The sequence below is a fragment of the Cygnus olor genome, chromosome 3 (genome assembly GCF_009769625.2).
Source record: "Cygnus olor isolate bCygOlo1 chromosome 3, bCygOlo1.pri.v2, whole genome shotgun sequence".
Classification (NCBI taxonomy): domain Eukaryota; kingdom Metazoa; phylum Chordata; class Aves; order Anseriformes; family Anatidae; genus Cygnus; species Cygnus olor.
In genome coordinates, this window is record NC_049171.1 from 266,057 (window position 1) to 282,955 (window position 16,899).

At 64.9% G+C, this 16,899-nt stretch overlaps 1 protein-coding gene and 4 non-coding genes across 6 annotated transcripts; 3 read left to right on the forward strand and 2 right to left on the reverse strand.

Annotated features, from left to right (window-relative positions):
- Positions 1 to 366: 366 nt before the first annotated feature.
- On the forward strand, positions 367 to 7,904 carry EIF2B4 (eukaryotic translation initiation factor 2B subunit delta). 2 transcript variants are annotated; one of them, XM_040552855.1, is made up of 13 exons: positions 367 to 439; positions 536 to 579; positions 665 to 803; positions 1,243 to 1,488; positions 1,671 to 1,753; positions 1,986 to 2,077; positions 2,480 to 2,594; positions 2,952 to 3,028; positions 3,868 to 3,970; positions 5,030 to 5,157; positions 7,000 to 7,180; positions 7,281 to 7,461; positions 7,661 to 7,904. In XM_040552855.1, the coding sequence occupies exons 1-13, from the start codon at positions 415 to 417 to the stop codon at positions 7,861 to 7,863; spliced, it is 1,617 nt and encodes a 538-aa protein (XP_040408789.1). In that variant the 5' UTR covers positions 367 to 414; the 3' UTR covers positions 7,864 to 7,904. The 2 variants fall into 2 exon arrangements, with proteins under 2 accessions (XP_040408789.1, XP_040408790.1); XM_040552856.1 differs by having other exon boundaries at positions 368 to 439; positions 1,243 to 1,452.
- Positions 7,905 to 9,537: 1,633 nt separating this feature from the next.
- LOC121068839 lies at positions 9,538 to 9,701 on the forward strand. Its single transcript, XR_005819103.1, has one exon. It is a non-coding gene; the product is annotated as a U1 spliceosomal RNA (small nuclear RNA).
- Positions 9,702 to 11,155: 1,454 nt separating this feature from the next.
- Positions 11,156 to 11,319, reverse strand: LOC121068850. Its single transcript, XR_005819111.1, has one exon. It is a non-coding gene; the product is annotated as a U1 spliceosomal RNA (small nuclear RNA).
- A 2,301-nt stretch (positions 11,320 to 13,620) lies between these two features.
- LOC121068862 lies at positions 13,621 to 13,784 on the forward strand. Its single transcript, XR_005819122.1, has one exon. It is a non-coding gene; the product is annotated as a U1 spliceosomal RNA (small nuclear RNA).
- Positions 13,785 to 15,238: 1,454 nt separating this feature from the next.
- On the reverse strand, positions 15,239 to 15,402 carry LOC121068865. Its single transcript, XR_005819125.1, has one exon. It is a non-coding gene; the product is annotated as a U1 spliceosomal RNA (small nuclear RNA).
- Between the last annotated feature and the right edge of the window lie 1,497 nt (positions 15,403 to 16,899).

Consider the following 16,899-nt stretch of genomic DNA (forward strand, 5'->3'; position numbering starts at 1 on the left):
GCGGCCGAGAACCGCCCGCCGGGGCCGGCCCGCCCCGCCCCGCCCCGCCCCGCTCCAGCGCCCGCGGGCCCGGGGCCGGGGGCACCCGGCGGGGCCGGCGCGGCCCTCGCACGGCGGCTGCCGGGCGCCCGCTGTCACCCGGCGGCGCCCGGGCTGCCCCGGTGACTCCCCCCGGGGGCTCCCGGCGCCGCCCCCCGTGCCCGGCGCCCCCGGCCCCGCCGCCCTCCGGCCGCCCCCGCGGGCCCGGCCCCGGAGCCGCCGCGGGGGGGGCGCGGCTCCGGGCTCGGGCACCTCGTGGCGTCACCGCGTGGCGTCACCGCGCGTCACGCGGCGGGCCGTGACGTCACGGCCGGGCAGGGCCGCGGAGCGGCGGCGGCGCCCTCCGGCCGGCGGGGGGCGCTGCGGGCGGGCGCCATGGCGGAGCGGGCGGCGCCGGGCGGTGAGTGCGGGGCGGCGGCGGGACGGGCCCCGCTCCTCGCGACCCCCCGGCCTCTGCCCCGCCGCCGGGGCCCCTCTCACGCTCCTCCCGTTCCAGGTGCGGGCTCCGAGGCTGCCGCGCCGGTGCCGGCCGCAGCGCAGGTGAGCGGGGCCGGGGCCGGGCCGGGGCCGGGCGCGGGGCCGGGGCCGGGCGCGGGGCCGGGGCCGCATCAGTGTGTGCCCGCAGGTCCCCGAGCTGTCCCGCGAGGAGAAGCTGCAGCTGCGGAAGGAGAAGAAGCAGCAGAAGAAGAAGAAGAGGAGCGAGAAGGAGCCGGCGGCGGAGCCCCCCGAGCAGGGAGCAGCGCCCGAGCCCGGGCAGCCCCGCGGTGAGCGCCCTCCTCCCCCCGCGGCCCGGGGAGCCCCCGCGGGGCCAGCCCCGTAGGGAACCCCTGGGCGGTGTCCTCTGGGCACCCCGAGCCCAAGCCGGGAGCATCCCCGGGCGGGGGAGGCCATCGTGGGACCGCCAGCGCGCCCCACCTCGCTGCGTGCCGGAGTTCTCCTTGCTCGCTCCCAGCAGGAACGTTTGCGTTCTTGCAGGGTTGGAGCTGCGGAGAGGCCGGTTGCCTCCTCGCCTGGACACAGGGCTGGCCTGATGGTCCCCGTGTCGTTGTACGGGCGTGGGGAGGTGCTGGCGAACACGGGGCTTAGTTCCCCATACACCGCCTTGTGCAGAGGGGTCTCCCCACCGCGGGCTGCCCCACGTGTGGGGCTGAATCTCCCAGTGACGGAGGCTGGGCACAGACTTCCCCCTTCTGTCTCCCGCAGTCACTCCTCACCCCTCGTCCTCGCCAACCTTGGCCGATGGCCCCAACGACGGTGAGAAGCCCACGGGGGGCAAGAGCAAAGCCGAGCTGCGAGCAGAGCGCCGGGCCAAGCAGGAGGCTGAGCGGGCCCAGAAGCAGGCCAAGAAAGCAGAGCTGGGCCAGGCAGCCACACCAGCCAAGCCCAGGCTGACCCCCACTGAGCCCCCAACTGGTAAAGATATTGTCACAGCTGGGGTGCAGAGGGCAGGTGGGTAAGCAGGGAGGGAGTGGGCTGGGGTCCTGCAGGATGTGCCTGTCTGACCCTTGCGCCGTTCCCATTGTCCCTTTCCTTGGAACCCTTCGTTTCCTGAGTGTTGGGGCAGCATGGCTGAGCTGGGGGCTGCACCAGGGTGGTACTGCTTCACGCCACCCTCTTCGTCGTTCTCACAGTGGTGAAGCGGCTGCCAGAGCACGTGCAGGTGGATGACCCTGCTGCCCTGAGGAAACTAGCCAAAAAGCTGGAGCGTCAGCAGGTAGGAGGAGGGCTGGGTAACAGGCTGCATGCTACAGGGCAGTCGTGCCGCGGGTTTATGTGGTGCGGGTCAGGCTCATGCATGGTGGGGAGTAGGGCTTGGTCTCTGCTGGGCAGAGGAAACCTCTGGTGTGCCGCCAATAAGCACTGGGTGTGATCAGTGGTTCTGGAGCGAGCAGGGCTGTATGGCAGCCTTGAACAAGTAAGTCATCATCAGCGCTGTTTGATGACAGGTTCCTCTGAGGCAGGACTACGGCACCAAGGTCAACCTGTTTTCGCATTTGCACCAGTACAGCCGGAAGAAGCCGCTGACGCAGCAGATGAGGTATGTGGCCTCCCCAGCCCAGGCCCCTGGCAACCACTTGGCTCTGCTTCATCCGGCTTGTCTGCAAAATGGCCCTAGTGAAGGGGTGTCCTTGTTCTGCATGTGGGAAGGGCTACATGGGGTGGATGGGGGCGGCCCCTTCACCTGCTGCGAGGAGTGGCAGCAGGGGCAGCTAATGTCCTGCCTGTGAGAGGAAGAGCGCTGTCCTCAGGGAGTGCGGGGCAGTGGAACAGGGGCAGTGGGGTCAGCCTGATGTCTCAGGTCACAGAGCAAGCAGGGCTGGGCTGACAGATCTCTCCTTGGGGCATCCCTTGGATTGCTTGGAGAGGGGCCTGGCCATGGGTTAGTCTTTCCTGGGCTGTAGAGTACCAGAGCTGACAGTTCTCACCTTTGTCCTTGCAGCATCCCCTCCACAGTAATTCACCCAGCTGTAGTGCGCCTTGGCCTCCAGTACTCCCAGGGTATCATCAATGGTTCCAATGCCCGTTGCATTGCCCTGCTAGAAGTCTTCAAACAGGTATGTCAGAGCCCCATGCCCACCAGGCAGCAGGGGCATTGCATCAGGTGCAGGCATCTCTTCCTGTTTCCCATCTGTTGGAGCTATGACTGTGCTCAGTCCTCTTCAGACCTCCTTCTTTTGGCCTAGGGCATCCATGCTGCCAGGTTCTTGTTCTGGTGCTGCAGCTGTTGCAGATTTGAGTTCCTGGAGCATCCTTTGCTCCCCCCGTAAAAGTGTGCCAAGCTGCACACTTGTGTGCACACTTGTGTACGCCCTTGTGCCTGGTCTGCAGCCTCCTCAGAGAGGGTGGGCATATGCAGTGCCTGGCCAGAAGGGGCAGATGCACTGAACTCACATTCTTTCTTATTGTTTCAGCTGATCCGGGATTATTCCACTCCCCCTAATGAGGAGCTGTCACGGGACCTGGTGGCCAAGCTAAAGCCACACATCAGGTGAGCAGTCTCGGTGCCAGGGCAGGGGGACTGAAGCTCCACTGAGTGTGGTCCATTGGCCGTCTCTTCGGTTGCTGTTCTACCCAAGCTTTGGCTGGCTTTCCTGGGGCTCTGGTTCTACCTCTCTGGCTGCCATCCCCAGCCCAGCTGGATCCTCCCTCTCACCGTCATTGTCCTCCAGGCTACCCCAAAGCTAAATACATTTCCTGTCTTGCAACCCGGAAGGCCAGCTATGTCCTGGGCTGCATTAAAATAGAGGTGGCCAGCAGGGAGAGGGAGGTGATTGTCCCCCTCTACTCTGCTCTGGTGAGACCCCAACTGGAATACTGCGTGCAGGCCTGGGGCCCCCAGCACAAGAAGGATGTGGAGCTCTTGGAACGGGTCCAGAAGAGGGCAACTAAGATGATCAGAGGACTGGAGCACATCTCCTAAGCAGAAAGGTTGAGGGAACTGGGCTTGTTTAGCTTGGAGAAGAGAAGGCTCCGGGGAAACCTCATTGCAGCCTTCCAGTACTTCAAGAGAGTGTATAAACAGGAGGGGGAATGCCTGTTTACATGTGTTGGTAGTGATAGGACAAGGGGGAATGGTTTTAAACTAAGACGGGAAATTTGGGTTGGAAATTAGGAGCAAGTTTTTCACTTAGAGGGTGGTGAGGCACTGGAACAGGTTGCCCAGGGAGGTTTTGGATGCCCCTTCCCTGGAGGCATTCGAGGCCAGGCTGGATGCGGCTCTGGGCAGCCTGCTCTAGCGGTTGGCAACCCTGCCTGGAGCAGGGGGTTGAAAGTAGATGATCTTTAAGGTCCTTTTCAACCCAGGCCATTCTATGATTCTCTCTACAGCTTCCTGAACCAATGCCGGCCCCTCTCAGTCAGCATGGGCAATGCCATTAAGTTCCTCAAGAAGGAGATTTCGTGCCTACCTGACACCCTGAGAGAGGAGGAGGTAAGTGACCACGCGTTAGCAGGCTCCAGCCCTCTGGTTGTAAGCCTGGAGTGGAGGCACAGCCCTGGCACAGTTCAAGCAGGGGGAGGTGACAGGATGCAGACAGAGAGCAGTGCTGCAGAGAATGCAGAAGGCTACTGGCCGTGAGCGTCACCAGCCACAGCCTGAGAAGGGACTGCAGCCAGACCTGCTCCCCCTCTGCCTGCAAGCACAGTCCAGCAGGTTCCAAAGGGGCTGGGGTGCACCACAGCGAACACCAAACGTCTGTAGGCTGGTGGGACTGGAGCCCATCAGGAGCAGGGATATAAAACAGGAAGCTGCAGCAGGAAAAGCATGTGGTCACAATGAGCACAGTGCTTCACCACAGGCCTGGCTGGCAACCAGCATTGCACCTATTGCAACTCTTGGAGGGATGAAGGACTCCCAGAGTGGTCCAGCTGGCGCTGTCCACCACAGGGAGGCCACAAAGGCCACAGCACCTGGGCACCATGAGCTGTCCTTGCCCACCAGCACAGTCTGAGCATTGTTTGGCAGCATCAGTAATGTCACGGATGAGGAAGAAAGCGTTTTTCAATGCTCAGCTCCATCCTGCGCAAAAGGCTCTGCAGGAACCTCTTGGCTGTGGAGCAGGGGCAGGGTGGTGGCTGTCCATCAGGAGCTGTCCACCTATGTGACATGTGGCCAACAGGCTGAGAGAAGTCAGGTTGGTGAGATCTGGGCAGTAAAATCTCTGTGGGGTGGACAACCAGAGTGGCTGACCTGGGAGATGCAGGGGAAGCAACGAGCACAGCTGGGGAGGTCCTGATGATGGCTGGAAGTTACAGAGAGGTACTGTGGTGTGCTGGTAAGCTTGTGCTGGATCAGGAGCAGGCCCCATGTGTCCCACGGAGTCCTTACTGCAGGGGAAGGTGCCATTCAGCAAACAGGCTGTCTGGGAGCAGGATGGGGCTCTCCACTTGCAGACAGTGCTGAGCCCACTGTCCTCCCAGGTGGCAAAGGACAGTCGAGTGGCTGCAGCGTGGCAAGGCCATGCTATATGTGATGGTACTGTCTCCCCAGGCAAAGGAGAAGCTGCAGAGCACTATCGACAACTATCTACGGGAGAAAATTGTTTTGGCAGCTGAAGCCATTTCAAAATCTGCCTTTGAGAAGATAAATGACCGCGATGTCATCCTGGTGTACGGATGGTAAGAAGGGGCAGCCAGGCCACGAGGTGGAAGATAGAGACAGAGCAGTGGAATGAACATAGGAAGCTCTTGCAAAAGCAATTTTTCAGTGGTGGGAGAATTTCAGCATTGTCCAAGAGGTAGGGAGGGTTTGTGGTTCTAGGTCCTCTTTTGCTGAAGGGGAAAATAGAGGCAGCAGCAAGAAATAAGCAGAGAGTGGGTAGCCAAGGGGTGTTGGTCAGAACTCAGCTGTGGTGGGGAGCACACACAAGGGAGAAGTTTATGACCAGTGGGATGGAACAGAGGATACGTGAGGGTGTTGGGTTGAAGCAGAGCACGGCCCTGGGATCAGCCCTTGCTAACTGGATGAGAGAATATTGCTGAGCACTCTGCTTTTTCCAAAGCACTAGCTGGGACTCATGTCCCATCCTGGAAGACAGGCTGGTTGATGAGGTGGCATCACGAGGCAGTGACAAAGCACTTGCTGCCTGGCGGCATCTGGGGCAAACACCAGAGCACGCCAGCAGAGCTCAGTGGGCAGTGTTGGCTAGTGTGGCTGCGAGCAGGCATCCCTGAAGGGCCCCGCAGGGAGGGCGCTCTCCTGACCCTGTTCTGACTTCCCTGTGTGCTGGGACAGGCCAGGCGCTGGGAGGGGTGGAACACTCAGACTCATTAGAGGGGCGAGGAGGAAGGTCTGATCACAGAGCCTAATCCCAGTCTGTACTGATGAACGTAGCTGTGCGAATGTGTAAGAACTCAGCTTGTGAATGCTCAAGTTTGTGCTGCTTTCCGTTTTGAGTAAACCAAACTCCCAGACCTCCAGACCTGTAGCATTGTAGCAGTGGACAACACCTTAACTGGCAGCAGGCCTAAAACCATTGCCATCAGCAAAGCCTATACTGAAGGCTCGTTAATGAGCCTTTCCTGTTCTTGTTCAGGGCTCAGCACTGTCCTCTGCTTGCATATGTCTAGAGTGAAATGTTTCAAGAAACCCAGATTAGCCATTTCTTAAATACAGAGCATTTGCAGAGCAGCCTCAGCCGTTTACTGGCATTTTAAACAGACTGCAGCAAAGTCACGTGTCGGGAAGCAGAAATAAGGAAGCTTGTTCCTCCTTAGAGGGAGCATGTCCTGGAAAGTAAACGTGGAAAAGGGAACTAGATGCTGCTGTGGCAAAAGAGTCTGTGTGCGCTTCCTGGGTGATTGGCAGAGGAAGGAGCAGAGGCAGGCGCCAGTGCAGGCCTGGTGCATGATGAGAAGGAAATTTGGAAAGGGTTTGGAGGGGGAGCCCTTTGTTGTGGTTGTGGACACGGGGAGGTCAGCACTGCTTCCAAAGAGTGACGAGACATGGCTTTTCCCAGGGGGTGATTTTCTATGTGAAGACAGGGAGGGGGCCCTAGGAGTGTAGTGAGGTGGTGCCTGGAAGGATGGCACTGATAATGGTGAGGGCAGGCTTCAGCTCTGCCCAGACTTACCTCTAGGCAATGCCAGCCCATCAGGTACTTGGTGGGAGTCCGACTCCTGCCCCAGGTAACACAGACACGTCCTGGGATTCCTTTGGGCAGGATGTGCCTGGGGACCTGCCTGGCAGCACCCACTCCGCTACAGCCAGCCCTGGGAGTCAGGCACATTTAGGCAGGGCTGTCCCCCGGGCAAGACCCCGCGCTAACGCAGAACTCCTGCCCAGCTGGCACCTGGTGGGTACCACACTGCAGCCAGTGCCAAGGGACATCTTGGGCCTCTTGGCTGCGTTTTGGGGTGATGCCATCAGCAAGCAACCTCGGCGTGGGTGGGCTGGGGCAGCTGCGCGGGTCGGGGAAAGCTCGGCCTGCCCGGAGCAGCCCCTTGACCAGTGTCTGCCAGCTCATCCCTGGTGAACCGCACGCTGTGTGATGCCCACATGCAGAAGGGCCGGGCGTTCCGTGTGATCGTGGTGGACAGCCGGCCGCGGCTGGAGGGCCGGGAGACACTGCGCCGGCTGGTGCGCAAGGGCATTCACTGCACCTATGTGATGATCAACGCCATTTCCTATGTGCTGCCTGAGGTGAGGAGTGAAACGGGGCCATGCTGAGGGTGGTGACAGGCCAGGGATGAGGCTGAAGCGTGATAGAAGATGCTGACACATGCCTGCGCTTCTCCAACAGGTGTCCAAAGTGCTGCTAGGAGCCCATGCGCTGCTAGCCAACGGCTCAGTCATGTCCCGGGTGGGGACATCCCAGATAGCGCTGGTCTCCAAGGCTTACAACGTGCCCGTGCTGGTGTGCTGTGAGACCTACAAGTTCTGCGAGCGGGTGCAGACAGATTCCTTTGTCTCCAACGAGCTGGGTATGGTTTCTGTCCCCTTCTTCCCACCCGGGATCTGCTCCCTTCTCCTCCTGCTGCTGGGCAGTACAGGACATGCTGAACTGTCTTGTCATTCCTCTTCCTGAATGAGGGGGACTCCAGCCTTGGGAGGAGCAGCTGCGGGGGGCTGGGGGCAGCAGCGCGGTCCCTCCCGCTGATGCCGCAGCTTCTCTCCCCGCAGATGACCCCGATGACCTGATCGTGCTCCGCAAGGGGCAGGCCCAGCTGGGCGGCTGGTCAGAGAACAAGTCCTTGCGCCTCCTCAACCTGGTCTACGACGTGACACCGCCCGACCTGGTGGATCTGGTCATCACAGACCTGGGCATGATCCCCTGCACCTCGGTGCCCGTCGTCCTGCGCGTCAAGAACGTGGATCAGCAGTAGGGGCGGCAGCACGGACCCTAATAAAGCGGGCCCCGTGTTAACGCTGCGTCCGACTTCTGTGGTGCGGCAGAAGCCCCGTCGCCCCGCGTCATCCCAGGCTCGGCTCTGCACTGTCCGTGGGCGTGCAGTACTTCTGCCCAGCTCTGCCCTGCCCCTCTCCTCCTCCCGCGCCAGGCTGCGGCAGGGAAGGACCGTCCCCGTCCCCGTTGTCCGATAAAAAGTTCGGATTTGTCACCCGGCGTGCAGTGAGCCGATCCACGCGCTAGGTCAAGATGCTGCTTATTTCAGAACTGCACAAGCCCGGGTACCGGCTGCTTTCCCACAGAGCTGGCACTCCTAAGGATTTTCCGTGCCACTCTTTATGCAATGCCTTATCGGTACCTTTACGTGTTTGTACCATCCCCTAGCCTCCGACCGCTTACATCAATAGCATACTGCCGACGTGACAGAGTCATTCCATGCGTCCTCAGAGAGGAAGGGTCCCTCGTTGGGATGGGGTCTCCCAGCCTAGGGGTGTGATTTTTACTGCTGGAGTGGGACTAGTTCACGGACAGCTGGCGTTAGAATACTCCGGGTGTCTGGTTTTCAGCCAACTGTTCGCATTGTGTTGATTCGTGACATATTCGAGGGAACATCAGGACCTTTCCCTCCAGAATGTCAACAGAACGGTCTTCCCGCTCAGCCGTTCCTCGGTTAATCATCCTTCAGACATCTCCAAGGCCTGGGTCATCCTGCCCTGTCCTCAAAGTACGAGCTTTATCTGTTTGGCACAAAACCAGAGTTAACTGTACGCCGGTATCACCCCGGGCCCCTCTTCTTGGACCCGCGGGAAGCGGTGCCGCGAGGGCGATGGCCCCTGGCCCGGGCTCCTCCGGCTGCAGGTCCGGCCGCTGGCCGAGCCGGGCCTGTGCGGGGAAGCCGGGCACCTCTGGCTCCTGCAACGGCGCGGGGTGCCAGGGCCGCTCCCCCCGACGAGCTGCTCCCGCCAGAGGGACCCAGCGCAGGGCCCGGCCCGAGCAGTGGCTGGGGCTCTGGCACGGGGAGCGGGGCGTCCTCCCCGGTTCTGCGCCTCGTTCCCGTGCGGTACGGGCGGCGTCCATCGCGGCTGCCGGCAGCGACCGCGGTGTGCGGGACGCGCTTCCCCGGGAGCCGAGAACACGCGGGGCTCGCCTGGGGGGCCCGGGCAGGGCCCTCTGCGTGGGACGGGGCTGGGGGCAGGCGGCGCCCTGCGGGGGGGCTCCCGGCTTCGGCCGGGCCTGCAGCACACGGCCCGGGGCAACCGGGGCCCAGGCTGCTCCCGGGCCGGGCACCGCAAGCCCCAGCGCCGGGCTCCGGCGGGACCCGGGAGCGCGGGCGCGGGGGCGGGGCCGCGGGGAGCCGGGCGGGGCGGGGCCTGGAGGCACGGGGGCGTGTTCACGTAAATAGGGGGCGGTCCATGCAGATAAGGGGGCGTGCCCATGCAGATCGGAGCCGCGCGGCATCACGGGACAAGCCCCACACCGCACGGCGCCGCGCGTGGCCCCGCGTGGGCGCGTGGCGGGCGCCGAGCGCGGGCGCCGCGCGGGGCGGGGCGGGGCGGGTCCGGCGGGCCCGGGGCGGGCGTTTCGGGGCGCGCGTCCGTGTGCTGGGTGTGCGTGCGCGCGCGTGGGGGCGCGGCGGCGGGGAGCGGGCGTCATACTTACCTGGCAGGGGAGACACCATGATCAGGCAGGTGGTTTTCCCAGGGCGAGGCTCATCCCCTGCACTCCGGGTGTGCTGACCCCTGCGATTTCCCCAAATGCGGGAAACTCGACTGCATAATTTGTGGTAGTGGGGGACTGCGTTCGCGCTCTCCCCTGGTTGTGCGGTGCCAAAGCCAGAGCTGTGCCGGGGCCGTCGGGCTCTCGGGGTCGGTCCGCTCGCGGCTCGGAGCCAGCCTCAGGCCGTCGCGAGGAGCCAGCCGTGGGCGGATGGGGCCTGCACGAGGCTGCAGCCCGTGGAGAGGAGCCCCCGGCGGGCCGGAGCTGCAGCCCGTGGAGAGGAGCCCCCGCAGGAGCAGGGGCCTGGAGGGAGCTGCCGCCCGCGGCGGACCCGCGCTGGAGCGGTTTGCTCCTGCGGGATGGACCCCGTGGGACGGAGCCGCGTGGGAGCGGTTCTCGAGGAGCTGCTGCCTGTGGGCGGCCCCCGCAGGCTCAGCTCGGGAAGGACGGCATCCCGTGGGAGGGACCCCGCGGGGAGCAGGGACAGAGAGGGACCGAGAAGGAGCGGCGGGGACGAAGCGTCGGGGACTGACCGCAGCCCCCCTTGCCCTGCGCTGCTTGAGGGGAAGGTGTCTTTATTTTTTGTTGTTGTTTCTCACAGCTCCACCTTAGTAATAGGTAATAACTTTTATTAATCTCCCTACGCTGAGTCTGTTTTACCCGTGATAACTGCTGAGTGATCTCCCCATCCTTACCTCACCTCCTGAGACCTTTGCATCGTATTTTCTCTGCTTTGAGGAGGGGGAGCGAGAGAGCGGCTGAGGTCGAGCTCGGCTGCCCAGCTGGGTAAAACCACATGTAAAACGCAGCAGAGTAAAACCACGCTTCCTCCGCTGCTCCTGCCCTGCGGGGCCCAGCAGGGTCCACGGCTGCCTCCCGCCCCAGTTTGTGATGCCCCAGCAGAGGAACACCCAGGATCCTTCTGGGATCCAGGATTAATCAAGCCTCTACTGCAGCTTGACAGGTACCGTTGACTGATTCTTTAAGGCCCCTTTCTGAATACCACGGTGCACAAATTCTGCCTCCTGCCCCTCCGGAAGGGTTTCTTTCCCCAGAACGTTCTTGCCCCGCGGAGCTGCACCGGCTCAGACCTCGTCTCCCCAGGCAGCCGGCGTTGGGGCAGCCCCGCGCCAGGGGGGCCGTCGGCGTGTGGGCAGCTGGCGGTGGGCCCAGGCCCACAGCGAGGGGAGGCGGCGCCTGTCGGACCTTCCCCTACGCCCCACGCCCGCTCCTTTCCCACCAGGTAAATCGGGAGCTCGTCGTGAGCTGGTGCTCCGCTCACGCTGCCGTTCGGTGCTGGCGCCGATCGTTGCCCTCTGTGCACGGCTGGCTGCCTTCCGGGCCGTGCGAGCGAGCGGCGCCTCTGCCGGTTCAGCGGCACCTGGCGGAGCGGGACCCTGACCCCCGCGGCTGCGGCCCGTCACGGGCAGGCTCCGGGCAGCCCACGCGGGGCACGAGCCGAACCGCGGCCGGGAGCGACCCCCGGGCGCTGCCAGGGCCCCCCGAGAACCACAAACGCCCCCGGCACAGCTCTGTCTTTGGCACCGCACAACCAGGGGAGAGCGCGAACGCAGTCCCCCACTACCACAAATTATGCAGTCGAGTTTCCCGCATTTGGGGAAATCGCAGGGGTCAGCACACCCGGAGTGCAGGGGATGAGCCTCGCCCTGGGAAAACCACCTGCCTGATCATGGTGTCTCCCCTGCCAGGTAAGTATGACGCCCGCTCCCCGCCGCCGCGCCCCCACGCGCGCGCACGCACACCCAGCACACGGACGCGCGCCCCGAAACGCCCGCCCCGGGCCCGCCGGACCCGCCCCGCCCGCCCCGCCCCGCGCGGCGCCCGCGCCCCGCGCCCGCCACGCGCCCACGCGGGGCCACGCGCGGCGCCGTGCGGTGTGGGGCTTGTCCCGTGATGCCGCGCGGCTCCGATCTGCATGGGCACGCCCCCTTATCTGCATGGGCCGCCCCCGCGCCTCCTGGCCACGCCCCTCAGGGCCGCAGAGGCGCGGCGGGAGGGGGACGCTCCGCGGGCACGGGCCCGGCCCGGGATGGCGGCGGCTGCGGCCGGGCGGTGCCGCGCAGCCGTGGGGCGGGGAGCACGGGGCGGCGTGGGGCGGGCCGGGGCCGGGGCCGGGGCCGGGGACACCTATCCATGCAGGCTCTCGCGCAGGTAGACCGGGCTGACCCCGGCTCTGTGACGGGGCCATCGGTGACAAGGCCTTCCCGCCCGCCATGGGCCCGCTCCTGGTAGCAGCCGGGCACAGGTGGTGCCGGTAACCCCTCGCTTGGTGCCTTCCACAGCATCCTGCTGGAGGAGCTGGCTGCTCGGGGCCTGCACGGGCGTACGCTTCTCTGGGTAACAAACTGGCCGGGTGGCCAAGCCCAAAGAGTCGTGGTGAGTGGAGGTAAATCCAGCCGGAGGCCGGTCACTGGTGGAGTCCCCCAGGGCTCAGTGCTGGGGGCAGTTCTCTTCGGTGTCTTCATCAATGATCTGGACGAGGGGATCGAGTGCACCCTCGGTAAGTTTGCAGATGACACCAAGTTAGGCACAAATGTTAATCTGTTTGAGGGTAGGAGAGCTCTGCAGAGGGATCTGGATAAGTTGAGGCCAACTGCATGAAGTTCAACAAGGCCAAGTGCCGGGCCCTGCACATGGGGCACAACAACCCCATGCAACACTACAGAAGAGCGACTGGAAAGTCGCCGGTGGAAAGAGAACTGGTGGTACTGGTTGAAAGCTGGCTGAACAGGAGCCGGCAGTGTGCCCAGGTGGCCAAGAAGGCCGGGGAGATCCTGGCGTGCGTTAAAAGGAGCGTGGCCAGCAGGTCAAGGGAGGTGATCCTCCCCCTCTATTCTGCCCTGGTCAGGCCTCACCTGGAGTGCTGTGTCCAGTTCTGGGCTCCCCGGTACAAAAAAGACAGGAATCTTCCGGAAAGAGTCCAGCGGAGGGCCACAAAGGTGATACGGGGCCTGGAGCATCTCCCCTGCGAGGAAAGGCTGCGAGACCTGGGGCTGTTCAGCCTGGAGAAGAGAAGGCTGAGAGGGGATCTCATCAATGTGTATAAATACCTGAGGTGTGGGAGGCAGAGGGATTCGGCCAGCCTCTTTTCAGTGGTCTGTGGGGACAGGACAAGGGGCAATGGCCACAAAATGGAGCCCAGGCAGTTCCGCACCACCATGCGAAACTTCTTCCCGGTGAGGGTGACGGAGCACTGGGACAGGCTGCCCAGGGAGGCCGTGGGGTCTCCTTCTCTGCAGATATTCAGGGCCCGTCTGGACGCCCGCCTGGGCAGCCTGCTCTAGGGAACTGCTTCGGCAGGGGGGTTGGACCCAATGGTCTCTCGGGCTCCCTTCCCACCCCTACAGTGCTGTGATTCTGTGAACAGCTGCTGATGAGTTCCCCATCAGGGGCGGTTTAGCTGAAGAAAAAGAACAAAAACCAGGACAGGCCGTGCGGAAGCACAGGCAGAGTGCAATTACTGCCCGCCTCCCATCAGCGAGTGCGGCTCGGCCGCGGCTCGGGAAGCCGGGCCCTGCAAATGCGGCGGTGGCTCAGGAAGGCCGGCCCCGGCCCCGGCCCCGGCCCCGCCGCGTCCCGCCCCACGCCGCCCCGTGCTCCTCGCCCCACGGCTGCGCGGCACCGCCCGGCCGCAGCCGCCGCCATCCCGGGCCGGGCCCGTGCCCGCGGAGCGCCCCCCTCCCGCCGCGCCTCTGCGGCGCGGCCGGCGGCCGGGGCCCTGAGGGGCGTGGCCAGGAGGCGCGGGGGCGGCCCATGCAGATAAGGGGGCGTGCCCATGCAGATCGGAGCCGCGCGGCATCACGGGACAAGCCCCACACCGCACGGCGCCGCGCGTGGCCCCGCGTGGGCGCGTGGCGGGCGCGGGGCGCGGGCGCCGCGCGGGGCGGGGCGGGGCGGGGCGGGTCCGGCGGGCCCGGGGCGGGCGTTTCGGGGCGCGCGTCCGTGTGCTGGGTGTGCGTGCGCGCGCGTGGGGGCGCGGCGGCGGGGAGCGGGCGTCATACTTACCTGGCAGGGGAGACACCATGATCAGGCAGGTGGTTTTCCCAGGGCGAGGCTCATCCCCTGCACTCCGGGTGTGCTGACCCCTGCGATTTCCCCAAATGCGGGAAACTCGACTGCATAATTTGTGGTAGTGGGGGACTGCGTTCGCGCTCTCCCCTGGTTGTGCGGTGCCAAAGACAGAGCTGTGCCGGGGGCGTTTGTGGTTCTCGGGGGGCCCTGGCAGCGCCCGGGGGTCGCTCCCGGCCGCGGTTCGGCTCGTGCCCCGCGTGGGCTGCCCGGAGCCTGCCCGTGACGGGCCGCAGCCGCGGGGGTCAGGGTCCCGCTCCGCCAGGTGCCGCTGAACCGGCAGAGGCGCCGCTCGCTCGCACGGCCCGGAAGGCAGCCAGCCGTGCACAGAGGGCAACGATCGGCGCCAGCACCGAACGGCAGCGTGAGCGGAGCACCAGCTCACGACGAGCTCCCGATTTACCTGGTGGGAAAGGAGCGGGCGTGGGGCGTAGGGGAAGGTCCGACAGGCGCCGCCTCCCCTCGCTGTGGGCCTGGGCCCACCGCCAGCTGCCCACACGCCGACGGCCCCCCTGGCGCGGGGCTGCCCCAACGCCGGCTGCCTGGGGAGACGAGGTCTGAGCCGGTGCAGCTCCGCGGGGCAAGAACGTTCTGGGGAAAGAAACCCTTCCGGAGGGGCAGGAGGCAGAATTTGTGCACCGTGGTATTCAGAAAGGGGCCTTAAAGAATCAGTCAACGGTACCTGTCAAGCTGCAGTAGAGGCTTGATTAATCCTGGATCCCAGAAGGATCCTGGGTGTTCCTCTGCTGGGGCATCACAAACTGGGGCGGGAGGCAGCCGTGGACCCTGCTGGGCCCCGCAGGGCAGGAGCAGCGGAGGAAGCGTGGTTTTACTCTGCTGCGTTTTACATGTGGTTTTACCCAGCTGGGCAGCCGAGCTCGACCTCAGCCGCTCTCTCGCTCCCCCTCCTCAAAGCAGAGAAAATACGATGCAAAGGTCTCAGGAGGTGAGGTAAGGATGGGGAGATCACTCAGCAGTTATCACGGGTAAAACAGACTCAGCGTAGGGAGATTAATAAAAGTTATTACCTATTACTAAGGTGGAGCTGTGAGAAACAACAACAAAAAATAAAGACACCTTCCCCTCAAGCAGCGCAGGGCAAGGGGGGCTGCGGTCAGTCCCCGACGCTTCGTCCCCGCCGCTCCTTCTCGGTCCCTCTCTGTCCCTGCTCCCCGCGGGGTCCCTCCCACGGGATGCCGTCCTTCCCGAGCTGAGCCTGCGGGGGCCGCCCACAGGCAGCAGCTCCTCGAGAACCGCTCCCACGCGGCTCCGTCCCACGGGGTCCATCCCGCAGGAGCAAACCGCTCCAGCGCGGGTCCGCCGCGGGCGGCAGCTCCCTCCAGGCCCCTGCTCCTGCGGGGGCTCCTCTCCACGGGCTGCAGCTCCGGCCCGCCGGGGGCTCCTCTCCACGGGCTGCAGCCTCGTGCAGGCCCCATCCGCCCACGGCTGGCTCCTCGCGACGGCCTGAGGCTGGCTCCGAGCCGCGAGCGGACCGACCCCGAGAGCCCGACGGCCCCGGCACAGCTCTGGCTTTGGCACCGCACAACCAGGGGAGAGCGCGAACGCAGTCCCCCACTACCACAAATTATGCAGTCGAGTTTCCCGCATTTGGGGAAATCGCAGGGGTCAGCACACCCGGAGTGCAGGGGATGAGCCTCGCCCTGGGAAAACCACCTGCCTGATCATGGTGTCTCCCCTGCCAGGTAAGTATGACGCCCGCTCCCCGCCGCCGCGCCCCCACGCGCGCGCACGCACACCCAGCACACGGACGCGCGCCCCGAAACGCCCGCCCCGGGCCCGCCGGACCCGCCCCGCCCCGCCCCGCCCCGCGCGGCGCCCGCGCCCCGCGCCCGCCACGCGCCCACGCGGGGCCACGCGCGGCGCCGTGCGGTGTGGGGCTTGTCCCGTGATGCCGCGCGGCTCCGATCTGCATGGGCACGCCCCCTTATCTGCATGGACCGCCCCCTATTTACGTGAACACGCCCCCGTGCCTCCAGGCCCCGCCCCGCCCGGCTCCCCGCGGCCCCGCCCCCGCGCCCGCGCTCCCGGGTCCCGCCGGAGCCCGGCGCTGGGGCTTGCGGTGCCCGGCCCGGGAGCAGCCTGGGCCCCGGTTGCCCCGGGCCGTGTGCTGCAGGCCCGGCCGAAGCCGGGAGCCCCCCCGCAGGGCGCCGCCTGCCCCCAGCCCCGTCCCACGCAGAGGGCCCTGCCCGGGCCCCCCAGGCGAGCCCCGCGTGTTCTCGGCTCCCGGGGAAGCGCGTCCCGCACACCGCGGTCGCTGCCGGCAGCCGCGATGGACGCCGCCCGTACCGCACGGGAACGAGGCGCAGAACCGGGGAGGACGCCCCGCTCCCCGTGCCAGAGCCCCAGCCACTGCTCGGGCCGGGCCCTGCGCTGGGTCCCTCTGGCGGGAGCAGCTCGTCGGGGGGAGCGGCCCTGGCACCCCGCGCCGTTGCAGGAGCCAGAGGTGCCCGGCTTCCCCGCACAGGCCCGGCTCGGCCAGCGGCCGGACCTGCAGCCGGAGGAGCCCGGGCCAGGGGCCATCGCCCTCGCGGCACCGCTTCCCGCGGGTCCAAGAAGAGGGGCCCGGGGTGATACCGGCGTACAGTTAACTCTGGTTTTGTGCCAAACAGATAAAGCTCGTACTTTGAGGACAGGGCAGGATGACCCAGGCCTTGGAGATGTCTGAAGGATGATTAACCGAGGAACGGCTGAGCGGGAAGACCGTTCTGTTGACATTCTGGAGGGAAAGGTCCTGATGTTCCCTCGAATATGTCACGAATCAACACAATGCGAACAGTTGGCTGAAAACCAGACACCCGGAGTATTCTAACGCCAGCTGTCCGTGAACTAGTCCCACTCCAGCAGTAAAAAATCACACCCCTAGGCTGGGAGACCCCATCCCAACGAGGGACCCTTCCTCTCTGAGGACGCATGGAATGACTCTGTCACGTCGGCAGTATGCTATTGATGTAAGCGGTCGGAGGCTAGGGGATGGTACAAACACGTAAAGGTACCGATAAGGCATTGCATAAAGAGTGGCACGGAAAATCCTTAGGAGTGCCAGCTCTGTGGGAAAGCAGCCGGTACCCGGGCTTGTGCAGTTCTGAAATAAGCAGCATCTTGACCTAGCGCGTGGATCGGCTCACTGCACGCCGGGTGACAAATCCGAACTTTTTATCGGACAACGGGGACGGGGACGGTCCTTCCC